The 26,171-nt window shown below is 52.7% G+C and overlaps 1 protein-coding gene across 6 annotated transcripts in view; it reads right to left on the bottom strand.

The window, feature by feature from the left end:
- The window catches only part of MYRF (myelin regulatory factor), a 52,208-nt gene that overhangs the window by 24,878 nt on the left and 1,159 nt on the right, over positions 1-26,171 (bottom strand). For 5 of the 6 annotated variants that reach the window (XM_074543584.1, XM_026798666.2, XM_026798667.2 and 2 more), the window contains exons 1-3: positions 19,218-19,486; positions 1,794-1,881; positions 706-1,032 (exon numbers count right to left, since the gene is read on the bottom strand). In XM_074543584.1, coding sequence (XP_074399685.1) covers positions 706-1,032; positions 1,794-1,881; positions 19,218-19,263 — 461 coding nt within the window. In that variant the 5' untranslated portion in view covers positions 19,264-19,486. Of the gene's footprint in view, positions 1-705; positions 1,033-1,793; positions 1,882-19,217; positions 19,487-26,171 lie in introns of those variants that run through there. The other variant, XM_026798665.2, reaches the window with a different exon arrangement.

A 26,171-nucleotide genomic window follows, 5' to 3' on the forward strand; every position in this document is an offset into this window, starting at 1 on the left:
CTAGAGGGCACAAGGCAGAGGGAGAAGAACCATCCTGGCCTCACTGTCTTTACATCCATAATCCATCCCATGGGAGAAGGCTGTCTGGGGCCATCACCACCTAAAGATCCAGGCTGGAGCACAGCACAGCACCTTGGGACGTTACTGATCCCCTCCTTCCATCCTGGAGAGCACGAACCACATCCTTTCTCCTCTTGGGAATAACTCTCCAGCTGGGTCCATCAGCAGTCTCAGAACCTGCCCTTCCTCTTCCCCAGAGCTTGTTGAACAGGACACATCCAGCTCAGATCCATCTTCTCCTTCTCTGGAGTGGGGCATCTACAACAGCGGGCCATAAGAAGAATATCTCCCTGCCCACTGTAGTGAATTATCCTCTGGAATAGTCATGGCAACATCCCAGAGACCAAGTTCCATCCCAGAGACTGAATTTTGTCTTGTTCCAGTTTATTCTGTGTCTCCTCCTTAAAAACTGCTCCAATGTTCTCCCACCTGCAGATGTCCAGCAGAGGTATCCAATACTCTACAATGGCACGGGGGATGGTCCCAAAAAACCTTTTGGGAAGTTCCAGGAGCTCCACTCGCCCAAAACCAAGGACTTATCACAGAGCCACGCTGCCACAGCTCCGTGGGACCCTGCAGGTACCACAGCCTGGAGGATCCTTCATCCCAGCGCCACCCTTATCCCGCCATCCCGTTCCCACTCACCCAGGTGCGTAGGAGGCCTTGGGCTCTGACTTGATTGGAGGCACCACGCTGCTCAGGCAGTGGCCAGGCAGGAAGCCCTTGGGCACCACCATGCCGTTGTTGTTGTTGCAGTTGAGGTGTGCTCCGTAGGCGGCTCCGCAGGGAGCGGCCAGGAGGGGCCCATGGCGGATGGGGAGCTGGCTGCCGGCCGCAGGGAGGTGGAGGGCAGCGCTGGGAGAGGGATTGCTCACGCTGCCGATGGAGCTGCTGGGAGGAGCAGGGATGCTGGCGGAGCTGGAGGGCTGGGGGTGCGTGTAGCTGGCGGGAGCAGGGATCTCAGGGAAGCAGCTGAGGGAGAAAACGGGACAACGTCAGGGCAACAGCACAGTGAGACTGATGGAAGAGTCCAAAATCCACCCAGGAAGTTCTGAAGTGCCCAGGACAGCAGCCTCAAGGTTTGTGTAGCCAGCAGGATGTGCTCACTGTGCTCCAGCTTTACAGACCAGCCATGCCAAAGATTCCCACACTGCTCCCAGATTCCCTTGGTGCTCTCCAGGTCTGCTCTATCCTCCTTCCCAAAGTTGGGGTACACAGGGAGATCCTTCCCTTCTGCAAACTTGCACAGTCCTGGGGATTTAATCTGTGCTCCCAGTGCTCTGATTAAGGAAAAGTGTTTATGGTGCCCTTGTAGGGAATAAAGAGAGGGGAAAAAAAAAAGACTGGGAAAACTTGAAGGTTAGAAGCCAGGAAGAGACAGGAGAAAGAGACGGGAATGATAAAGGAGCAAAGAGAAATCCAGGAAGACTCTGGGGAGGCAGAGGTGATTCCCAAATGCTTCCTCACATTTCAGGGCTGGAAACTGCTCAACAGGTTTCCAGAGAAGCTGTGGGTGCCCCATCCCTGAAAGTATTCCAGGCTGGGCAGGGCTTGGAGTAACCTGGAATAGTGGAAGGTGTCCTGCACATGGCAGGGGTGGAACGAGATGGGCTTTAAGGTCCCTTCTGACCCAAAGGCTCCTTCCCACCCAAACCATTCTAGGATTCTGTGATTTCTCCATGAAAAAATCACAAGGAACATCGTTCCTGCTGCAGAGCAAAGGAAGCACTTACATCTCTGGAGAGTCTTCCTTGCTGATGTACTCTTCCAGGATGCTGGTGTCGATGTTGGATGGTTCCAGAGCTCCATTAATGTCGTGGCCTGGAGGGGAGAGGAGGTGGAAATGTGAGCCAGGAGAAGGACAGGAAAGGGCCTTGGAAACACCACCGGACCCTTACACAGTCAAGGAACTGATCTGAGAATCGTGGAATAATGGAATGGGTTGGAAGGGACCTTAGAGATCATATCTCATCCCACCCCCCTGCCACGGGCAGGGATGACTCACTAGATCAGCAGATCCCTGGGGACTGCCAGCTGTCTATACCCACTGCATCCCGGTGTAAAGCCTCATCCCAGGAGATGGGGCACGTGGGACAAACCAGGGCAGGGACACAGACACATGCTGGGAACCAGATCATTTGGGATCCCTTCCAACTCAGGACATTCTATGATTCCCTTTGGACCCTTTGCAGAACACTGGAATTCTCCACCACAACCTGGATCAACTCCCGACCTTCCTCCCTCTCCTCTGCCCCATGGGCAGGCTGTGGATTTCCCTGTCCTTTCTCCAGAGGGCTCCTCCTCCCCTCCCTGCCCTGTTCCAGGGAAGCTGGGCAGGGTTTTGTTGACAGAAAATCCTTCCTTTATCTGTCTCTCCCAAGTGGGAGTCCGGAGGCCGCCGGGGCCAGAGCCAGACCGCTGTGCCAAAGGCACTGCCAAGAAAGTGGAAGAGAAGATCCAACTCCTCCTGCTCTGATAAGGAAGTCAGTGAAAGACCATCCTGAAAGACCCCACGTGAAAGCCCAAGAGAAGCCCCTGCCCGCCTGGATCCCCCAGCTTCCCGGGAAAGGTCACTTGCTGATCCGCAAGGGCCGGCCCGGGGGGCTCTAGCCCACCCCGGCCAATTGCAGCCCTCCCTCTGCAAATCCCTTTCATACCAAGACAGGCAAATCGGCAGAAATAAATCCAGCTAGGAATTCTGCCAAGCGGACAGGGTGTGTGTGGATACAGGGAGCTCTGCCTCACAAACCCTGGCTGGAGGGGGGGAAAATCCCAGGGAACCGTTCGTTTCTGGGACATCTCCGTGGCAGAGCCCAGGGACCTGGGGACACGGTGAGGGTGCTCTTGCATGTGAACACAGGAGCAGGATGTGAACATCTGGAGCAGAGACACACAATGCTGCTTCCAGGTGAGCACTGAGGTGAGGAGAGGATGGAGCAGGCACAGCCTCCGGGATCTCCATCATATCCCATATGGAGTTGCAGATCCCAAGGGAGCACAGGGTTTGCTTCTGTCCCTCCACTGTGACAGCCGCATCCTATCCTGAAGTTCCCGGGATGTGGTAGCTCCACCCTCTTGTCCTTGGAGTTATGGGAGCTCACTGATGGCCATCCATGTGTCCCTTGCTCATCCCTAAGGATCTCTGCCATAGCGCACTCCCAACACTTCACCACAAACACATCTCCCAAGGCACCTCTTCAAACCCTCATCCCGTAAAATTCCCGAAACCTCCTGCCAGGGATCAGCACTCCAGGAGGGTGGGAACACTCCCTGTGCTCCGTTGCCTCCCTCTTAGCCAAAAAAAACCCCTAGGCTATAAATCACAGCATGCCCGTGGCAAACACCCACCCCAAAGGCCATGAGGAAACTTGTCTTCATCCCAAGTTCCGGCACTGGGATCCACGATCAAAGCAGCAAAAAGAGCACTTGGCCAATTTTTGTGACTCAGCCTGTCCAAGAAAAGTCCAACCCCAGCAGGTTTCCCTCACACCTCCAAACTCCAGGAGCTCCTCCGTGGTGGGAGAGGAGCCCAGGAACCCTCCAGGATGAGAAGCCCTCTATAGACAGCAGGATGCTGCGTTTCCCAATTTTCTGAGAGTGCTGAGGCCCTGGCACAGGGTGCCCAGAGAAGCTGTGGCTGCCCCATCCCTGGAAGTGTTCCAGGCCAGGCTGGATGGGACTTGGAGCAACACACTGGAAGGTGTCCCTGCCCATGGCAAGGTGGTATTGGATGAGCTTCACAGTCCTTCCAACTCAAACCATTTCAGGATTCCTTTGCTCCCTTGAAGTCACCTTGGGGAGGTGAGAAAAGCCCGGTGACGTGAGAAGTGTGCCAGGGCTGGGGGCGAGTTGGGGCTGCCCACCAGAAATCAAAGACCTTCCTCTGCTCCAGGACAGTGGGATTTGCACAAATCCAGGGATATCAGGGCAGGGACAAGGAATGTCCCACCGCCCAGAGCTTCCATGCAGCCGGGCTCTGACCAAAGCCAGCTTAGGTGATTAATTAAAAGCTAATACTGCTCCATAGTCACGAGATCCCAATGGCACCGGCATTCCCTCCCCCTCCCAAGTGGGGATTAGTGGGAAGCCACCGAGGAGGGGAGCTCAACACCCACATGGCTCTGCATGGGACAGGCTCCCACATCTCATCCCAGCAAAGAAAGATGGAGGAGCAAAGGAAAGCACTGAGCTCACCCATCCCAAATCTGCCAGGTCCCTACATCCCATCCTCCTCCCGTCCCTGGCATTGCCACCCTGCTCTCCCACCATGTCACGGCTTCACTTTCCAACCCTTCTCTGGGATAAGAGCCATGGCAATCCCAAAAACCCCAACCTCTGCCTGAAGAACAAGAAGTTAAAACCCTCAGCACCCTCCTCGTGAGCGGAGCCCGGCGGGCTGAGGCCCCCGGACGTGTGAGAATGTCAGGAATCCCAATGTTTGGACTGGTTTTCTCTGCCTTCCCCAAACCTCCAAACACGCTTCACATCCCAACAGAGGTGCTTCCCACCCCCCTGCCACCTCCTCCCTGCCCCTGCCCCAACCAGCCTGTCCCTCCTGGCGGCACCTTCCCAGCTCCTTGTCCCAGTTTTGGGTGCTCCCAGAGATGGGCACGGGGCCATAGGGCTTGGAAAGAGTTAACAGAGCCTGGCCTCTGTGAACTGTCATATTTACAGGTCTGAGGGATTTAACCCAGAATTTTCCTGGAGTGATAGGCTGAGAAGTTTATGGAATTTCTATTTATAACAGTCCCCCCTCCCTCTTCAATTCCTACTCTGTTGCCTGTCTTCAAATCACCCCTAATCCTGCCTGGGTCACCTGGGGGTGGGAGGAAGGGAGAGAGCTGGAGAACTTCATCCCGGGATGCGCTAACACGAACCAGATGTGGGAAGCTGGAGATGACGACGAGGTCATCTGGGGAACATCAGCCAGGAGTGGGGGGACACTGGGAGGAGGAGGAGGAGAAAGAGCAGCAGAAGACGCTGTGCTAAGCCCGGCGCTTCCCAGTGCCATTGTACCAGAGAATTTTCAGGGAAAACTGAGGTGCGGAACAGCCTGGGAGGTGACAAAATACCCAAAATGGTGCACGGTGGAATAGGATCTGGAAACCCCAGGAGCTTCTGCTTCCACGTGGTCCCTCTCCTAATGGAGCATCTAGATAGGTGGGATAGATGGATAGATGGGCAGGACACAGAGCACGAAGCTCCAGCAGGAATGACTCGGATGCCACAGCAGCGCCGGAGCTTGGCGAGGCACAGAGCCCCGGCACTCCCCGGGCTCATCACGCCTGTGTCGGTGCACCAGGGCTGGGTTGTGCAATCCTGGGGCCAGGCTGCAGCATCGGCACATTCCCGGGGCCCCGCGCCGCTCCTCACCCCCTTCTCCCTCCTGCCGTGTTTATCCTTCGGCCCGGGAGGATTGGCTGCTGGCCTGGCCCCGAGCACCAGGAATCTGCGCCGTGGCAAACAAACCAAACACCACCTAAGCCCGGGCAGCCGCGCAGCCAGCGCTTGGCTTCGGAGCTTCTTCCCGTCCTGGACGGCTCTGCCACGCAGGGAGGAGCTGCTCCAGCTGGGAATAGCATCCCTCCCGTGCCTGCCACCTCAGCAAACCCAGAGACTTGGGATGCACACCTGGACTAAGCTGCTTCCATAAGGAACAGCAGGATGACGCCCCTATTGCCACACGTGCCCAACCCTGGGCTGCTTCCATCCCTTCTGGTGACCCTGGAGGAGCCCCTGGCTCCCCCTGGATCCCAGCCCGGCATTCCTGCTTAATTAATGCTCTTTATTACCTGACTGGGATGATAACCAGCCCCCAAAGGGGGCTCCTGTAACCGGAGCAGGACATGGAGCGGTGCTCCCACAGCTCCCCAAAGACCACCCCAGAGCAAAGTCCTGGCTGTCCAAGGCACTTCCAGGGGATCCCAGGCCTTATCTCTGATCCACAGCCCCTCTTCATCCCATTACTGTCATCCTTGGCTCCCCCCAGGAACATCACCCTTGAGCATTTCCTTTGGATTAGGATACCTTTGGGATGCATCCCTACACATCCCAACCCAGCCCGTGTCCCTTCCCGTCACAGAAGGTGGGACTGTCCCAGGCAATGCTGAGGATCATCCACCCCCCGTGTCCCATACTGGGGACATTCCCCAGCCAGCCCATCCCCAAGGACAGCCCTGCCCTTCCAAAGCAAAGGGGCAGCTCCTGCATCCCTGCTCATACCAGACCAAAAAACACAAGGTCCAAATTCCAGCTAATTCCACACCAAAAACACAGCCAAGGATGAGCTCTGGGATCTGTGGGATAAGATCCCAAGGAAAACACCAAACTGAGAGATAAGGATTTGGGGGTTTGTGAGAATTTGGTTGTCATGGAATTAAAATGAACTAATCAACAGAGCAATGGATACGGGATGGGAACAGACACATTCCACCAAACCTTCTGCATGGAGGGGCCAGGATTGTTCCCAGTACCTGACCCTCTCCTTCCTGGTAGTTCTTGGTGAGCTCCCAGCCAATATCCCAAATTCAACCCCTCTGCATTCCTAGAGAAACTATCCCATGCCAGACAGGGCAGGGTGCAGAGAAAGCAGTGATCAGGGATAGGGATACAGGACAGTGGGATTTAGCCAAATCCTCAGGCTGAGGGAGAAAAGAGATTTACAGGAAAGACTCAGGAGCAACAAGCTGGGTAACAGTGAGCCAGCTCCAGAGGCAAGAATAATTAACTGGCCTGGTGGGAAGTACAAGCAAATCCATGGCAGGGGGTTGGAACTGGATGATCTTTCAGGTGCTTTCCAACCCAAAGCATTCCACGATTCCCTAAATACCCAGTGTCCAGAGGCAGCAGCATCTCTCTGTTCCCTGGAAAGCTCTCTCTGCTCCTACATAACCCCATAACTCCTTAGCTTACATCCACAGATTAATATACTTGAAAAAAAGCACTTTTGGATGAGGTGGACATGGCCCTGGGAAACACCCCAGACTCAGGGATAAGGAGATAACACCCTTCATTCCCCATTCCCAAGAAGAGAAAGTGCTGGTGGGAGACATCCCAAAGCATAGGAAGTGTGAGGAAATGATCCTGCTCTGCCATGGCAGGCCATGGGCATGTTCCTTGGGGAACTACAGGAAGAGGAGGCAGAAAGGATGATCCTCCCTCCCAAACATCCCTGAGCCCTCCCTCTGAGCACCTTCTCTCCTCCAACCCTCCTGGAATTTCCCCTCATCTCCCCTCACCAAAGCCGTCCTCCCTCCTGCATCCCTTTCTCCTGGCAGCTCCCCACCCTTGTCCTGGCCTTTCCCCCGCCCTTGCCAGCTGTGAACCTTGGCATGGATGGAGCCATTGTCCTGGGAGAACGGGGGCCGAGGAGGAGGAGGGGAAGGTGTGAGGAGGGACACAGAGGCGCGTTTGTCCCTGTCCCCGCGGCCGTCAATGCCGCGCTTGTCCATTCATGCTCTCCGAGGGCAGGAACAGCGGCTCCATTTGGGAGGCTCCAAGGTGCCTGCCCAGGGGGGCACATTGCCCTGTTTGTTTGGAGACAACGCCTTTATCTCCCTTCCCGGGACGAGGGTGTTGGAGCAGGGACAACAGGACCGCAGGAGGCCACTTCATCTGGCTGCACGAGGCTGGGGCCTCATCCCTGGGGACAACAGGGATGGGGAAAAGCTCCTGAGGATCCCCGTTGCTGAGGTGCCTCACCTGGCCTTGTTTTATCCAGACTGCAGCTTTGGGGGGACAGGAGGGACATTTTCCATAGGATAACATGATGTGGATGAGCTCCTGGACACTGCTGTGGTGGTGAAGGTTCATATCCATATCCCAAACCATTCCCTCAGAAGAATTATTGCCAGAATGGATAAAAAATTAATAACATAATTAGCAGCTACATACCAGTACCAAGAAGAGACTTGATCCACCTGCCCAGAGTTTCCCATGCTTGGCAATGACCAGGAGAGGGAACACCCAGGGAACCACAAGGAGTTGACAAAGTTGATGGCAGATCCTGAGCTGTGATCCTGCTGCTCTCCTAGCTCCAAGCAAAGAACCCAGGGATGCAGTCCCTGGACACTGACCTCGCTGCAGGGCAACACTGTGGCTCTGGAAAGGCTCTCAGGGAATCTGGAGAGCCAGGATGAGCCACCATCAGCCCAACTCTAAGACATCCACACCACACACAGAGGGAACTCGGGATCCAACTCAGGATTTGGAGAGGTGCTGCCTCTCCTGGAAACCCCTGCAGCACAAAACAATCCTTAGGGAGGGAGATTAAGAACAGAACAGCACCAGGATACAGGAGCAGAGGCAGCCAAGCATCGCCGGGAACACCGTGTCCAGATTGAACACATCATTCCCTCCCTTCCAACTGGGAGGCACCAAGGTCTGTCCAGGCTGGACAATCTCCAGAGCAGGCTGGGAGGAAAAAGCAGACCCATTTATCTAGATGGGACGTTTTCCAGGGCTCGGGAAGGGCCACCCCAAGATTTGTGCAACCACCACGGATCTTTCACAAGGAGGAGCGTCGGGTCGCCAGGGTTTTCCTGCTGCTGACACAGCTGGGATGTTTGCTCCGGAGTTGTCTCCCAAGAAAATCATCACAAGGGCTGTCAAAACCCTTCCCCAGCCACGTGGCACAAAGCTCCCAAGGAGGATCCCCCCTTTTCCCAGGATCTAGCATGACCAATAGAAGTGAGACAGGTCCAGGGCTGTCATTTCTGTCTCCGTGATTCCATGGCAGGGGGTGGAATTGGACAGTCTTTAGGGTCCCTTCCAAACCAAACCATTCCAGGATTCCACACAATTGAACTCACTACTGAAACCCCAAAATTCCCTAGGGATTACTACCATGCTGGCTATTCCCACACCCACTTTTCACAGGGAACTGAGGTTTCTTTTTTTTTAAAAAAAAAACCTTGTTTGCCTTTTCTGACCAACTCTGAGCCATCCTGGAACATATTTCCTGCTCCAGGGATTTAGCAAACACTTCCCAGACAATACAGCTGAGATACCAAATGTGCTGCTTGGATCCCATCCATCCCGTGAGCTCCCTGGGTGTTCCCAGGATCACTTCAAAGCACTGGGCTGGATGGAGAGCCCCAAATCCAGAGGGAAGGCTCCTGGCACGATACCTGAGGATGTGCCATGGGGAGGAGAGGACCAGGAGGTTGTTTGGGAATGGGTGGGAATGAGCTGTGTCCAAATTAAATACCAGGCACAAGGATTTCCCAGGCAGAGACCCCCAGGAAGGGACCGGGGTCAAAAACATTCCAAGGGGACCTTCTTGGTCTCCTCAACTCCCTGACAGGAGCCAGGTGGGATGTTCCCAAGGAACGTGGGACAGGACAAAAGGAAATGGCCTCAAATGGCACCAGGGGAGGTTTAGGTTGGATATTAGGGAAAATTACCTCGTGGAAAGGGTTGTAAAGCATCGGAACAGGCTCCAGTGGTGGAGTGCCCATCCCTGGAGGGATTTAAAATCTGTGTGGATGTGGCACTTGGGGATGTGGGATAGTGGTGGCCTTGGTAGTGCAACACCAGGGGAATGGTTGGACTGGATGATCCCAGGAGGCTTTTCCAACCTAAATGGCTCCAGAATTCCATGACCTCTGCTCATATGGGGCAAAAGAAACTCCCAAGATTCCAGGCCTCTTGTTTCTGTTCAGTCGCCTCTGCAAGGGATTATATGGATACAAGAAAGGAAGAGGTGGCAAAGCCCCTTTCTCCTGGCAAAACAGGGATGGTGACCCCAAACTCATGGATAAACTTTCTGTGGCAGTGGGGAAAAACCTCCAGAGCTAATCCCTGCTGCAACACAACTGGCAATGAGGGAAAAACACCTTAACAACATGAGAATGGGGAATCCTGCAGGGTTTTCCTACTTAAATCTGACCTTTTAGTGGTTGGAAATCCTGCAAAAATCCCTCTCAGTGATCATTCCTGACCTGTTGCATCCACAGCTGCCCACTGGATGTCCAGAGCCACACTACATCTCTTTAAAAACCAGGAAGTAGGAAAGGTCCCTGCCTTGACATTCCACAGCCCATCCTGCTGGACTGGGTTGAGTTTGTCCAGCTCCTCTTTCCGAGAACACCAGCACAACTTCCAGCATACAAACTCCTCATCCTGGGCTGTGAAAGCTGTTCCCAGCCTGCAGGCCCCCACAGGGCTGTTCCCTGTATCCCTTTGGCTCCTCAACACCATGAGGTGAATTTTGGAATATTTATCACCCAGTATGTCTTGGGTTGGAAGGGACCTTAAGGATCATCCAGTGCCACCTTTTCCATGGACAGGGACGCTTCCCACTCATCCAGGTTACTCCAAGCCCTGTCCAATCCAGGCTTGGCCTTCCCTACAGATCAACCTCTCCATTCCAATACCCCTTCCCAAAACCTGTCTTCCCAAAACAAGACAGAGCAGAGGGGACATGGACAGGTAGGATTTCCCCCTGCCCAGAACTACTGGGATTTTGGGATAGATGGGATCTCATCTGGGAAAACCCCATGTCTGTTCAGGAGAGGGGCACTGACCGCATTATCAGCAAGCAGCCAACTGTAAAAAGGTTTGATGGCCCTTATAAAACTCTGTTTTCCAAGTTTTCCTTTACTTAAGCAGGTGTTTCATTCCCAATAAAGTCAAAGCATCCTTTTTAATGCTTCCACGAATCAATGTCCATAAACCCTGGCTAGTCATAACACAGGAGATAAGCCAAGATCCAGCAGGCTGATAAGATGTTTGCTTTCCTGTTTATGTGGATTTTGAGCAATCGGCATTCAGGATTAAAAGTCATAAATTATGTGGATGCCCCAACCTCTGGAAGTGTTCAAGGCCAGGATCGACTGGGCTTGGAGCAACCTGGAATAGTGGAAGGTGTCCCTGCCCATGAAACAAGATGGGATTTAAGGTCCCTTCCAAACTAAACCATTTCAGGATTCTATAAATCAATGAATGAAACCTCCAGTTCCTTGGATATCACACCTGAGTCTTCAAAAAATCCTGTTCCATGCCCACCCCACAACCTCTGCACTGTCTCCTTCCCTAAACTACTTGGGTAGGAAAACCAGAACAATTGCCACTCCATAGCAAAGTTGGGGTGATACCAAAGACTCCATGGAAAAAAAAAACAGGGAAAATCAAATCAACCCCAGAAAAAATCCCTTTAATGCCTGGTTTTTACACCCAGGCTGGATCCAAGCACTGCGAGGCTGTTTAAAACTCTATCCTTGGCTTTTCCAGCCAGTTCTCCTCCCCACCACCACAAAACCCAGGGAAATACACAAGTGTTCGCACTTGGGAACATTTGTGGACAAGGAATTCCCCAAGAATTCTGTCCACTCCATTTGCAGCCAGGCCTGGCCACTCTTCCCACCTTTCCCTCTCTCTGTTTGGAGTAGAGGGAAAGCTCTAAAAGCAGCCAAAGTTCAGTGAGATAAGTGGTGGACCCTGAGTGTCATGTTACATTTTCCCTCAGGAAGGGAAGGAGGCCTTTCCTTCAAATGTGCCTTGAACACACCCCAGGTGCCGCTGGAAGCCAGCCTGGAGTGTGGGATCCTGGGCTGGCCACATCAGCCACCAAATCAGGGAGAAAATGCCATGGATGGGGGTGGAACTGGATGATTTTTAATGTCCCTTCCAACCCATAGCATTCCATGATTACATGCCCTGCTGTGCAGGAAGAACGGGGAGAAGGAACGGTCTGTTGGATAAGCAAGGGCATGCCAAGCACGGCAGTCAGTTGGAATAAAAGGATATATCCATGAAAATAAAAGTGAGAGCCACCAGATAGCCAAGTGTGGTATCCAATCATAGAATCCTGGAGTAGTTTGGGTTGGATGGGACCTTAAACCTCATTCAAGTTCCATTCCCTGTCATGGGCAGGGACACCCTGCATTAGCCCAGGCTGCTCCAAGCCCTGTCCACCCTGGCCTTAGGTACTTCCAGGGATCAATCCACCCTCCACCTTTCAGAGTTCCCATTTACCCTCCACAGCAGCAGGACACCTCCCTGGCTCTCTGCCACTGTCTGTCCATCCCTAGTCCTCATATCCCTCTGAAATGCCCCATGTTGATGGCTGTCCCTCCTGAATGACGCTGGAGCACGGGATGGGCACCCAGAACGCGCCGGCTCGGCCCCAAAAGCTACGAGACTGTTCCTGTTTGTGTCTCCAGCCACAGCTGCTCCCTTGTCCTCTGGCACGGCACACGCTGGTTAATCATTCCTCAGGCACATTCAGTGTCCCAGGATTCTTATCGGAGAGTGCAAAGTCCAGTCAGCAACAGCACTGGGAAGAGGCAGGAGGGTTCCCCGGCAAGGGCGGCAAAGCTGTGCCAGAGCAACGCCATCCTCAGGCTGGCATACACCAGAGGGATCCAAGGCATGGGCTGGGAAGTGCCCATGGGTTCACCTGCACCTTCCCAGCACAGCTCCCAGCTCCAGATCATGGAGTCCTGGCATGGCTTGAGTTGGAAGCAACTGTAAGGATAATCCACTCTCTGCCATGGGCAGGGATGCCTTCCAGTACCTCAGGCTGCTCCAAGCCCCATCCAACCCGGCCTTGGACACTTCCAGGGATGGGGCAGCCAAAGCTTCTCTGGGCACCCTGTTCCACCACCCTCACCACCAGAACACTCCAGCCATTCCCACCAGGAGGAATCCACAAGGCCCTTATCCAGAAGAGGGAAAGCAGGGCAGGATCCCATCTCTCTTCCTTGAAATAACCATGCCCAGGAGCCATGTAATTCCCTCTTTCTGGCAGCTGGGATGACTTTGACTCTGGGATGACTCCTGACTGTCCTGGAAGGGCTCTCCCTGATAAGGGTGAGGAAGCAGAGGGAAACCTGTCCATCCATCTGGCATCCCACGGCTCCTCCTTGACCAGGATTCCTTTCCCATCTCCCTGCATGCAGCAGCCCTTCCACGCCCCATCCCACGCACGGGCTCAGCCAGATCTCTGTGTCACCGTTTCCATGCTGGTCACACCTCCAGCATGACTCCTTCCAACCTGCCCTAAGTGCCACCTCTTCCTGAAGCTTCTCCCTGTCTGTGCCCGGGCATTGCTCCCAGGGCAGCAGCCTATGGAAGGGGCATTACCCAGGACACGGGCAAAGTTCCTCCTCATGGAGCCTCGTGCTGACATCACCTTTCCAAACGCCAGCCTGTCCTCTATCAGGCTTTGCAGATCCACCCTCTCATGAACAGCTCTCTGGCCTTACTCCACCTGGACGTCTCTTACCCATTTCCCAGGATTAAGGAGTTTTAGGGTCCAGGATAAAGGAGTTTCGGGGAAATGGGAGGGAGGAGCACCAGCAAAACCATCACAAGACCATGCCAGCAGTGGCGGCGTTTGGCACCAGCCTTCCCTGAGGAGTGGACGAGGACGAGTCCTTTGGCTGAAGAGACTCCAGGAATCTCCTGTTGGGATGGATGTGGCAGCTGTCCCCCAGTGTCCAGAATGCCAGCTGAGTGTGGTGATGAGCTCAAGGGAATGTTTTTGTCTCTTCCCTGCTCTGCTCAGGCCCTGGGATGAGCAGCATCCTCATGTCACCCGCTCCTGTTGAGGGCTGACCAAGCAGGGCAGGCAGGGAAGCTTCAAACAGAGGGAAGAGAGAGGAGAACCAGGGAACAATCCCATTGGGAAGAGAGATGGAGAGGCAGAGGGGAGAGCAAGGCAAGCCACGGAAAGGATGGGGGGTCCGTGCCGTTACCTGCTCGGATCCAGCGCATCCTGAGCATGCTGAGAGCCGACGTCAAGCTCCCGCCGTATCCCTGCTCCCTCCCTGTGTCATTATTCCCTGAGCTCAGCTCCTCCAGCTCCCGGGGCAGCTGCTGCCTGCTGGTTTTTCTATTCCCTCCGGGAAGAGTGGGAGGGCCGGGGAGGCAGCTGGGTGGCCGCTGCTCCGCGCTGGGATTTGGGACGGCCAGGGGATTACCCGCAGGGACGGTCATGTGTTAGTGCTGTACCAGCTGCCCCGCGCCCACTCCGGCACGGGCTGGCTCCCGGCTCCCAGAGAACTCCGGGCAAAGCCTCTTACCTTCCCCAGCGCCAGCCAGGCCCCGCAGTGACTGTCACCTCATCCCCCAGCCAGGAGCTCCCCCCGGGCTGGGATCACGCTGGGCTTTTCCAAGGTGTTCTCCCCCTGCCACAGCAGCTCCGTGTGGGAAAAGCTCTCTCCAGCATCAAGCCTCGGGGATGGATTTGGGGGCAGGCAGAGGGTGACAAGCCGGAAGCCCCAAAAGAGCCATTTTTTTAAGGCATTCCATGAAAAGTGATGTTCTGATCTGTGTAGTTGCATTCCTACGTCAAGCCCGGGAAACTAAAACAGGGGACACCAGGACAGATCCTCCAGGTTCCACTGTCCTCCTGCCCTTTCTGCTCCCAATTTTTCTCAAAGCAACAGGAAGACTTGGGAGCAGTCTCTGGATTCTCATGGATGTGCTGCTTTACACTAGCAGGAGTCTGACCAGCGAATTCCTTCTCCACTCATTCCCACCACCACCACCACCAAATCCCCCTTATGGCCCAGCACGGGGGACAAGGGGCAATCTCAGCTGTCCTGGGGTCACCTCACTGCCTCAGCTCCAGTATTCTACACTCCTTTATCCAAGGAAAACAGGGAAATGTTCCAGACCGCTTTCTGCAGGGCGACACTTCCTCCTCACAGGCACCAAGTGCTCCACAATCAAAATCACCAGGGGTGTCACCAACAACAGGAACATGGGAACAGGTTGTCCAGAGAAGTTGTGAATGACAGAGGGAGGGTTTAGATGGGATATTGGGAAGAAATCCTTCCCTGGGAGGGTGGTGAGGCCCTGGAATGGATTTCCCAGAGAAGCTGTGGTTGCCCTATCCTTGGAATGTCCAAGACCAGGCAGGCTGGGGCTTGGAGCAACCTGGAATAGTGGAAGGTGTCCCTGCCCATGTGGGATTGGATGATCCTTAAGGTCCCTTCCCACCCAAATCATTCCAGGATTCCATGAACACATATATCCAAACGTTCCCATAGGCAAAACCATCCACTCCTGGTCACTCTGAGCTCAGAGATTCCTGTGCACACACAGCCCAGCAACCCCTGCACGGACACACGGCTGCTCCACAGACAACATTCCCAGTGTTCCAGCCACTTGTGCTCCATGAATATCCGTGGAGCTACTGGATAACCTTCATGGAAACCTTCCCCTTCTGCTGAACCAACTCTTGTCTTTCCCAGCTCCACCTCGACCCCAAACCTGCTCAACCTTCAGCGCTCACTCTCCTTTCTCTGCTCCTTTCCCGAATTCCCACTTCCCAGCCCCCGCCAGCCCCGCTGCTCGGAACATCCTTCCCGCTGTACATTCTTCCCTGAGCCCTTATCTCATAAATTAGCCAGGAGAGGGATCCCAAATAGCTGAGCCGTGGCGTAAGCGTTTCCCTGAGGCAGGGGCGGGCGGGAGCAAGGGAAAGGTTGGGAGCAGGATGCCAGCCAAGGGTCAGACGCTGTCAACTCCCTCCTTCTCCTTTGAATCCAAACACAAACGCTCCAGGAACACTCCCAAACCCATGGAAATCTCCTTTCCCTCCCCTGCCAGAACCCCCCAGCATCCCATGCTCGCTGCTCCAGGATTTTTGCCTGCAGGATGGTCCTGGGCACCTCCAAACACATGGATCAGCTGTGCTAACACAGACCACGGAGTTTGGGAAGATGCCTGTGTGGGAAGGGATGATCCATGAGGATCATGCAAGTCCAACTCCTGGCCCTGCATAGGACAACCTCAAAAATTCCACCATGTGCCTGAGGACAACAATCTTCCCAGCACAGGAGAAGCCCAGCTTGAGGACACCCAATATGGAAAGGCAGGACTGCATTCCCAGCACCTTCATCCCAGGAAAGCCTGAAGTTATTCCCAATGCATTTTTTCCCTCAGGAACTTTTCCCTTGTCCATCCCAAATACCAGAGCAAAGCCTGGGATCCTTCCCATCACTTTTCTGCTTCTCCATCCTCACACGCCTCAGATCTCACCCTCAAACAGCAGACAGCCACATTCCAGGGAAACGAGGATATCTGGGAAAACAAGGATACCCAGGGAAACACGGATATCCATGGAAGTAAATATATCCAGGAAAACAAGGACATCTAGGGACACAAGGATACCCAGGAAAACAAAGGGTACCCAGGAAAACAAAGACATCCATGGAAATAAATATATCCAGGAAAACAAGGATGCCTAGGAAACAAAAGTACACAAGGAAATAGGGATATCCAGGAAAACAAGGACATCCAAGAAAACAAGGATACCCAGGAAAACAAAGGATACCCAGGAAAATAAGGAAATCCTGCCCCAGCAAACACCAAGGAAAACTTAGGAAAATCCAGGTCCATCTCTCACAACCGAGAAAACCAGAGGCACCATCCAAACCTGAGATTTTGGGAACATTTGCTTTCCAAAACAAGCCTGGCTCTGCAGATGGGACCAGCCAAATTCCAGGATTTGGAATGACCACAGGCGCCAGTTCTTCCCCAGCTCCACCAGCACAGCCCCCACTCCCAAACATCTCCATGAGGAGCCCAGTTAATCCTTGTCTGACACTGGGAAATACCAAGGGCTCAGGGATTCTGCCTGAATTTTCTGTGATTCCTTACAGCAGGCTCAGATCCTGGGAAAATCAGAGTCAAGCAAAGGAATGAGAATTCCCAAGTTATTCCAGACTTCTCAGCCTGCAGGAAGAAATCCCTTCAGGGTGGGATGATCCGTAAGAAGAAGAAAATATTTCACTGCAAGTGAAAAATAGGTTGGAAAATGATTTCCTGATGATGGGAATTCAGTGATAAATTTTAAAGGAGTGATGGGATAATTAATTTATTCCTGTAAATTATGAAGTTCTAACAGATCTATTGTTTACCACATCCAAAAACCATTAATTCCTCAGGAGGGCCAGATTCCAGAGTAAATCCAACTCCATGCCATGATTTAAGGCCCTGACCTTCACTCCCAAAAAACCAGAGGATCACTCTGGCCTCAGAATTCCTCAGAGCACAACAATTAAACCTGGCACAAGAGGCAAAAACTGAACAGCAATTCCTGGCGGCAAAACTTTCTTCTCTTCCCTTGTCCCCCTCCAGCTCCGTGTCAGAACAGATGCTCTGGAATAACAGCGGGAAAGGGATTGAGCTGCCCAAACAAAGTTGTGCTCCATGGAATATTTGGCTCAGAGAGGTTTTAAGAAGGATTTTATAGCTGAAGGTAAGAAATATCCTTCAGGCAGTTTCCTTGATTCTGGATGCTTACAGGGACAGGATGGTTTTGATTGAAGAAAAAAAGAAAGAAGGAGAAGGAGATTAAAAAAGGGAAAAAAGAAGATGAAAAAGGGAGAAAGGAGGAGGAAAAAGGTGGAGAAAAGGAAGGAAAAAGAAAGGAGGAAAACAGAGAGGAAGAATCCCAGGATGGCTGAGGTTATCAGGGATCTCTTGGAGTCATCTTGCTTGAGCAGGATCACCCCCAGCACCCAGAAAGAACAGGAAAACAGTAAAAGAAAGAAATCTCTGTGTTGTAATAAAGATGCTCTGGGGAAAGGGAGAAATTCCATGTCTCCAGCTGAAGAGACAGAGAGCTGGTCCATAAATAACACTGGGATGCTGAGCCAGAGCCCTGCAGACTCCCGGGAGCTGCTCAGCACCCCCATGATGGGAAGTGGGAGAGGAGGATTTAGGAGTTTGGCCCAAGTGAAATCCTAAAACCAAAGGAAGCCCCAGAAGGCTGCAGGGAACGTGGGCTGGGAGCGGCCGATAAGAGCCCTCGTGGTGAGGCTTCCCTTCCTTGCTAATCCTGGGGCTCCTGGGAATCTGGGATCATGGCTGGAACTAACAGGGGGTGCTTCTTCCTTTGCAGAAGAGATGCCTCACTGAGAGGTCACATGGATGCCAGGAGAGGGGGAAGCGAGGAGGAAGCAGCTTGAGCTTCCACTCGCTCCCAAGAGCATCTTCTGTTCCCGCTTTCCAGGATAAATCCTTCTACCAGCCAAAGAATCCACATGGACACCACTGTCCTGCCCCAGCTGCCTCTGGGGGCTCACTGCACAACCCCACTGCTCCAAAGGGGATCCCAGCTCCAGAGCTGACCCATGGATCAGGATACACCCCAGCACCTGCTGGGGCAATGGAGCCTCGCCAGGATGAGCACATTATTCCCTCCATGTGCCAGGGACTCATCCCAAAGGACACAGCCCGTGGCAACCAAACCTGGGCCCGGCAAGCGACCCACTGGAAAACAAGGGAGGGAAAGAAAGCAATGAGGGGGAAAGAGAAGGAACCAGCCTCTCCACAAGGAAGAGCAGAGTGTGCCAACAAGAGCAGAGCAGGGAAGGGAACACGGAGCCGAGGCAGGAACAACAATGGGATCAGGCTCCCAACACATCCCAGTTCAGCCATGAGCAACCACATTTCATCCAACAGAGGCCAAGTTCTCTTCCCAGCCACTTTTCCACCCTGCTGGGAAGGAGAGTGATCCACAGCCATGCGGTGGCCACAAGGATCCGGAAAAGGTCTGGGATCCATAGGCCAGAGCCACTGCCACAAGCCTGCTCCAAGGATGGTGAGGGACATTCCAAGGTCCTTGCTGGGCTGGCAGTGGGAATCTAAGGCATGGCACAACACAATTCCCAGAATATCCAGCTTGGCACCCACAGTGTGCACTGGAGGATGCACAGCTGCCCCTGGATAGGGATCTGTGCCATTCCAGGATGGTGTGGAGCCAGGCTGGAGGGCTGGGATTTTTTAACCTGGAGAAGGGAAAGCTCCAGAGAGACCCTTGGGGCCCCTTCCAGTGCCTAAAGGGACTTCAGGAGAGCTGGAGAGGGACTTTGACAGAGGGCCTGGAGTGACAGGACAAGGGGGAATGGCTTCCCACCGCCAGAGAACAGGGTTAGCCGGGATGTTGGGAAGGAATTCCTCCCTGTGAGGGTGCCGAGGCCCCGGGTCGGGTTTCCCAGGGAAGCTGTGGCTGCCCCATCCCTGGCAGTGCCCAAGGCCAAGCTGACCGAGGCTGGGAGCACCCTGGGCTAGGGGAGGTGTCCGTGTCCAGGGCAGGGGGTGGCACTGGATGAGCCTGAGGCTCCCTTCCCTCCCAGCCCATTCCACGGCCGATCCCGGAACGGGCCGGCCCTGTGCGACGGCGCTGCCCCCGTTACCTTCAAAGAAGCGCTGCAGAGCCTCCGTCTCGTCCACCACCTCCATGGCTGGGCCATGCACGGGCCGGCCCCGGCTCAGTCCCTGCGGCTGCAGGGGGGCATCGCCCCGGCCCGGGCGGCCCCGCCGCGACCCCCGAGCCCCGTCCGGGCCCCGCTCTCAGCGCCGGGCTCCCGCTGCCCAGCGCGGCCGCCCGATGCCCATCGGCGTCCGCCGAGCGCTGCCCCGGACTCCTCGGGCTGCCGCGGCCGCTCCTCCCTCCTTGCCCGCTTCCCTCCCTCCCTCTCTCCCCCTGTGCCGGCCCTTCCCCGCCCGCCGCTCCTCCTCCGCCCCGCGCCGCGATCGGGGCACCCCCGCCGAGAGGCTCCGGCGACGCCGCCGAGTCGCGAGGTTGCCCAAAGTCACCGAAAAACGCTCGCCAGGCACCGGGAGGAACCTGCGGACTGAAAAATACGCTGAGAATGCGCTAAAAAGCGGCCACGAGCCGCCAAGAAACAGCCCCAAGTCACAAACCACTAAAGCCGCAAAAGTAGCTATCAAAAACTGGCCACTAAAGCCCCCCAAACCGGCTACTAAAGCCCCAAACCCCAGCTACTAAAGCCCCCAAAACCCAGTCATTAAAGCCCCCCAAAATCAGCTACTACAGCCCCAAAAACCAGCCACGAAAGCCCCCAAAAACCAGCCACTAAAGCCCCCCAAAATCGGCTACTACAGCCCCAAAGCCAGCTACTAAAGCCCCAAAAACCAGCTACTAAAGCCCCAAAAACGGGCCACTAAAGCCCCAAAATTCAGCCACTAAAATCCCCCAAAAATCGGTTACTAAAGCCCCAAAAACCAACCACTAAAGCCCCCAACACCAGCCACTAAAGCCCCCCAAAAACTAGCCACTAAAGCCCGCCAAAAACCAGCCACTAAAGCCCCCCAAAAACTGGCCACTAATGCCCTGAAACCCGGCCACTAAAGCCCCCAAAAAACAGCCACTAAAGCCCCCAAAACCTGGCTACTAAAGCACCAGAACTCTGTGCAAAAGCACCAGAAAAAAGGAGCCAAAAATCACTAGAAAACAAAGCAAAAAAGCAGGCACAAACTATGAAAATTTGTCCAGCAAACTGCAAAAACAGCCACAAAGCACTAAAATTTGCCCACAAGGCACCAAAACCCCTCACAAAACAGTAAAGTTTGTGCACTAAGCACCAAAATCCTTCACAAAGCACCAAAATTTGTGCACAAAGCACCAAAATCCCTCTCAAAACACCAAAATCTTCCACAAAACAAAGCCACAAGGCACGAAAAAATCAGCCAAAAGCCACCAAAATTCAGCCACAAAGCACTAAGAAAAAAAAAGAGCCCCAAGCCACCAAAAATGCAGCCACAAACTACCAAAACCTGCCCATAAACTACAAAACAAAAGCTATAGAGCACTAAAACATGGCCACAAGCCACCAAACATCATAAGCTACCAAAATCCATCCAGAAACTACCAAAAAATCCAGCCACAATGTATCAAAATCTGAGCACAAAAACACTCACAAAGCACCAAAATCTGTGCACAAAGCACCAAAATATCTCACAAAGCAAAGTCACAAGGCACCAAAAAAAAACCAGCCACAAGCTACCAAAATCTGGCCAGAAATCACTGAAAAACACCCTCAAAGCACCAAAATCTGTCCCCAAAGCACCAAAATCTGTCCCAAAAGTCATAAGGTGCCAAAAAAAGCTACAAACCATAAAAAATCCAGCCACAAATGGCCAAAATCTATCCAGAAACTAGGAAAACCCAGCCACAAAACACTGAACCTGCCACAAATTACAAAAATGCAGCCACAAACCAACAAACCTGCTCATAAAACCAGCCCTGAGGCACAAAATCCAACCACAAACCACCAAAATCCTCCCAGAAATTCCAAAACCAGCTACAAATCACCGGAATCCTGTTTTTAAAAAAGATACAAATCTCTGAAATCTAGGCACAAATTACAAAACCAGGAAATCCCCAAAATCCAGCCTCACATTCCAGTCACAGAATACAGAACCAACTGCAAATCACCAAAATCCAGCTGCAGATCACCCTAAACCAGCCCCAAATCACCAAAATCCAGTCCCTAAACACTAAATCCAGCCTTAAGTCATCAAAACCCAGTCACAAATCAGCCTAAACCAGCCCCAAAAAGAAAATCCAGCCCTAAATCATCAAAATCCAGGTGCAAACCACCAAAATCCAGTCAGAAATCCAAACCCAAATCACTAGAATCCAGCCCTAAATCCACCAAAATTTAGCCCTCAAATCACACAAGTCCAGCCCCAAATCACCCAAATCCAGCCCTAAATCTGCCTAAAACAGCCCTAAGCACCAAATCCAGTCCTAAAACCTCAAAATCCAGCTGCACACCACCAAAATCCAACCTCAAATCACCCTAAATCAGCCCCAACCAGCAAATCCAGCCCCAAATCATCCAAATCCAGCCCTAAATCATCCAAATCCAGCCCCAAATCTCCCTAAGACAGCCCCAACCAGCAAATCCAGCCCTAAATCACACAAATCTAGGCCCAAATCACCCAAAACCAGCCCCAAATCATCCAAATCCAGCCCCAAATCATCCAAATCCAGCCCCAAATCACCCAAATCCAGCCCCAAATCATCCAAAACCAGCACCAATCACCAAATTCAGTCCTGCATCATCAAAACCCAGCTGCACCCCACCAAAAATCCAACCTCAAATCACCCTAAATCCAGCCCCAACCAGCAAATCCAGCCCTAAATCATCCAAATCCAGCCCCAACCAGCAAATCCAGCCCTAAATCACACAAATCTAGGCCCAAATCACCCAAAACCAGCCCCAAATCATCCAAATTCAGCCCTAAATCATCCAAAACCAGCCCCAAATCACCCAAAACCAGCCTCAAATCACCCTAAATCAGCCCCAACCAGCAAATCCAGCCCCAAATCACCCAAATCCAGCACCAAATCACCCAAATCCAGCCCCAAATCACCCAAATCCAGCCCCAAGTCACCTTAAACCAGCCCTAAATCATCAAAATCCAGCCCTAAATCATCCAAATCCAGCTGGAAATCACCCAAATCCAGCTGGAAATCACCCAAATCCAGCCCCAAATCATCCAAATCCAGCTGGAAATCACCCAAATCCAGCCCCAAATCATCCAAATCCAGCCCCAAGTCACCTTAAACCAGCCCCAAATCAGCAAACCCAGCCCCAAATCCCAGCGCAGAGCCCAACCCCTGACCCCTCAGGGGTAGGCCCAGCAGTGGTTTGTTCTCCCCAGATGTTCCCACAATCCCCAATAAACCCCCTCCCACACACACACACTCACCCCTCCCACCCCATAATGACTCCAATCAAATAAATAAGGGCCCGCTGGGAATAATGTCCATGAAGTTCCGAGTTCTCGGAGCGCCGGGGCCCTGCCAGCCCCAAACTGTGGGGCCTTTCTGCTGCGGGCCAGCCAGGGCACAATGAGGGATTGTCCAGCCCCACATCCCAATTGAGAAGGGCAGATTCTCCGGGATATATAAATATATTTATCCCGCTCCCACAGCTGTGCAGTGACCAATTCTTCTCCCGGGAGAGGAGGGGGATTGAGGATTGGGGACAGTAATGGGTCTATTATTTCGGGATGGAGAGAACGAGCCCTTTTTTCTCCTCTCTCTCTCCACATTAAGACAATTGTTATTCCTTGCTCCCCTTGTTCCTGCGCTCAGTCCCCCGTTTCGGGCACAAGCTGCGTGGGAAGGAAAGGAAATTAGGGAAAATGGATTTTTCCTGGGGAGCTGAGCGCCAGCCCAGCCTAAACCCTGTTAGATGTTCGTCTGTAATATTTTACTTAAAATATTTTACTTAAATAAAGATTAAACCCAGCACTAAAGTCAGAATTGGATTGGATGATCCTTAGAGGCCTTTTCCAACTCAGGATATTGAATCCTAGAATGCATGATTCTGTCATTTAGAATCCTGGAATCCATGGAATCATATCCCATAATCTTGTGAATTCATAAAATCATAATTTGATTTGTAGAATCACATTCCATCGCTCTGTGATTTAGAATCCCAGAATCCTGGAATGGTTTGCCTTGGGAGTGAACTTAAAGCTCATCCATGGAATTCTTCAGCTGGGAGTAACCTCAGGCCATGAGAACCTGCTTTACCTTTCCAGAGCCATGTGCCTATGTCACTCACCCTGTAGGACACTGGGAAAATCCCATTTGGGACTCACCTTCCTTGCAGAAAGATCCCAGCATCCAAAGGGCAGATTTCCACACCATATATCCAACATAATTTAATTATGTTAATATTAATTTAGGATATATTCTTGACTGAGAGCATTCATCTTCCTCTTCTATCCTTGTCATTCCCGTCCACTCCCAAAAATTCCTTTGTACTCAACTTTATTTGCACTAAAATCCTTCTTTTTATATGGCAGGATGACTTTAACTGAGGATAACTCAAAGCATCAAATTCCTTCCTTAATTTCCTTCTCCACTGAAGGACAGATTCCTAGAACGGATCTTGAGGGACAGGGATCATGGAATCCTGGAATGTTTTGGGTGAGAAGTGACTTTAAAACCCATCCAGTTCCACCAACACTTCCAAAAGTTCCTACCTGTGATGGCATTGAACCATATATATGGGTCCAAGGATGATCAAAAGATTTGGGAAAGGATCCTGAGCCCAGATTTGGATCCCTCTGGATTGACCATGTTGGGCTTGGCCTGGGATTCCCCATCCTAAAGTGTAAAATCCTACTGAGCAACTAATTTACAATAAAAATAGCACACTTCCCTCCCTTCCTTAGGGACAATATCAACATTCTCACATCCCAACCCCTTGTGAGACAGCTCCAGAGTGCCACACACTCCTTACCAGACAGGAAAATCCCTTTGGGAACAGCTCATTAAGGATTCAAATCCTCATATTTGAGGATTCTGCCCTCACAAAGGGGCTGCCATTTCCAGAATGCCCTCCTCTGGACATATCCCTGAGGAATCTTTGCTCCTTCCCATCTTTCCTCCTCTCCTGGTGCCTAAATCGAGGTGTGGATGATCCACATCCTTCTCACCTGAGTTTTCCTCCTGCCTCCCAGTCCTGCTCAGCTCCCACTCCCAGGGAATGCTGCTCTCTCCCTTCCCAGACCTGATTAAAGGGAAAAGACCCATTGGAAAAACACACCAAGGGATGGAGCCAAACTCATCCATACGGGATAGCCCAGCTCCCTTCCTGCAGTGAGCTGGGATTGCAGCACTTCAGGGATGGACTTGTGTGATCCCCAAAGGATCCTAGAGAGCTCTGAATCCCAAAAAATCCAAGATATTGCTTTGATCCATAGGGAGGCAGCTCCAGTGGGTCCAAACGCGCTCCATCACTGGTTTTCCTTTCTCCTGCCCTCCACATTTCCCACATTTCTCCCCCTTCCCAGTCCCCTCTGGGTGACGCTCCCTGCAAACCCTGCTCTCCCTGTCCCACGTGGCTCGCAGCAGCACGAGCCAGGAAGGGGTGCAGAGATGTTACTCGGGATATTACTCATGGAAGGTGCGGCCGGGGCTCCCTCCGGCGCCGAATTTCAAAGTCCAGTTTCTAACAAAACAATAATTCAGGAATTTCCCCCTCCCTTACCCCATCCCTGCCCACATCCCAACCTCCAGCTGAGACTCCCAGGCATGACTGGAAGGATTTGGAGTCCATTTTTAAAGTTTTTCCACCAGCTCTGAGCATGGACACCTCAGTCTCTGGAGGGGCGCCGGAGTCATTGATCTGGCTCACATGAGGCTCAGCCGAGCTGGGATCATGGATCCAGAGATATCCAATGGATATAAGATCTATTGCTCCTGGTGCAACCAGGTCCCAAAGAAGGTGTTGGGTCACTGTTGGAGATGCTGGAATACCTGGAATCTCCTACTTGCAAACCACCCCAATCCAGGCACAAATTCCCCTAATCCCAGATGGTTTGGGTGGAAAGAGACCTCAAAGCTCATGCCATTCCATCCACTGCCATGGGCAGGGACACCTTCCACTAGCCCAGGTTGCTTCAAGCTTTGTCCAACCTGGACTTGACACTTCCAGGGACAAAGCAGCCAGAGCTTCTCTGGGAAATCCTTTCCAGGCCCCAGGGAAGCTCCCACCCCGCTGGAGGCGGAAGCAGAGCAGAGCTCCCTCGGTTATCTCCTCCTGGCAGGAGACCTGTGTGGATCAATCCCTGCCTGGTTACCCATTAACTCCAAAGGGTTCATTCCCAAGACAGAGAGAACACCTCCATTGATTCATCAGGGAATAAAGGATCATCCTCAGGAAGGAGCACACATGTCCTGGGAGACCTCAGCACCCCGGGAAGCCTCTGGAGCTGGAATTACAAGGCTCAGCCCAGGCCTGGAGCAGGGAAGTGTCACCCACCCACTCCCAAGAAGGACATCCAGGCTCTATGGAAAGCCCCTGTCCACCCTACCAGGACAAACAAGGCCACAAGGGCTGGATGTGCTTTCCAAGGAAGTTCTGTGGCGGGAAGGATGAGTAGAGATTGCTGGAAAATCCAAGGAGACATTGCTGAGGAGGCAGGAAAATATAAATGCTGATGCAACAGACCAGGAATTACATTTGGACCACCACCCTCAGATCACCTTTCCTTTCCCTCTTTTCCAATGGAAATACAACCTGGAATCCTTGGAAAAACCCTGAGGAACTATTTGTGCCATGCTAGTTTCCACTGAATTAATTAACAATTCGATCCCAGCTTTAGTTAGTTAAATATTCCCGTTATTTCCCCCCATTTTCTTTGCTTGCTGGAGAACACTTCAAAAGTTGTTGGAAAATTTGGGGGTTTTTTTCTGTAGTTCTGGATATTTTCTCAATGGATTGGAAACAACTTTTCTCAATAAACTGGGATTTTTTCCTAAGGCCACCAACACACCCAGCAGCCGGAGAATCTCCCTGGAAAACACGACTACATCC

The sequence above is a fragment of the Zonotrichia albicollis genome, chromosome 6, assembly GCF_047830755.1.
Source record: "Zonotrichia albicollis isolate bZonAlb1 chromosome 6, bZonAlb1.hap1, whole genome shotgun sequence".
Classification (NCBI taxonomy): Eukaryota; Metazoa; Chordata; class Aves; order Passeriformes; family Passerellidae; genus Zonotrichia; species Zonotrichia albicollis.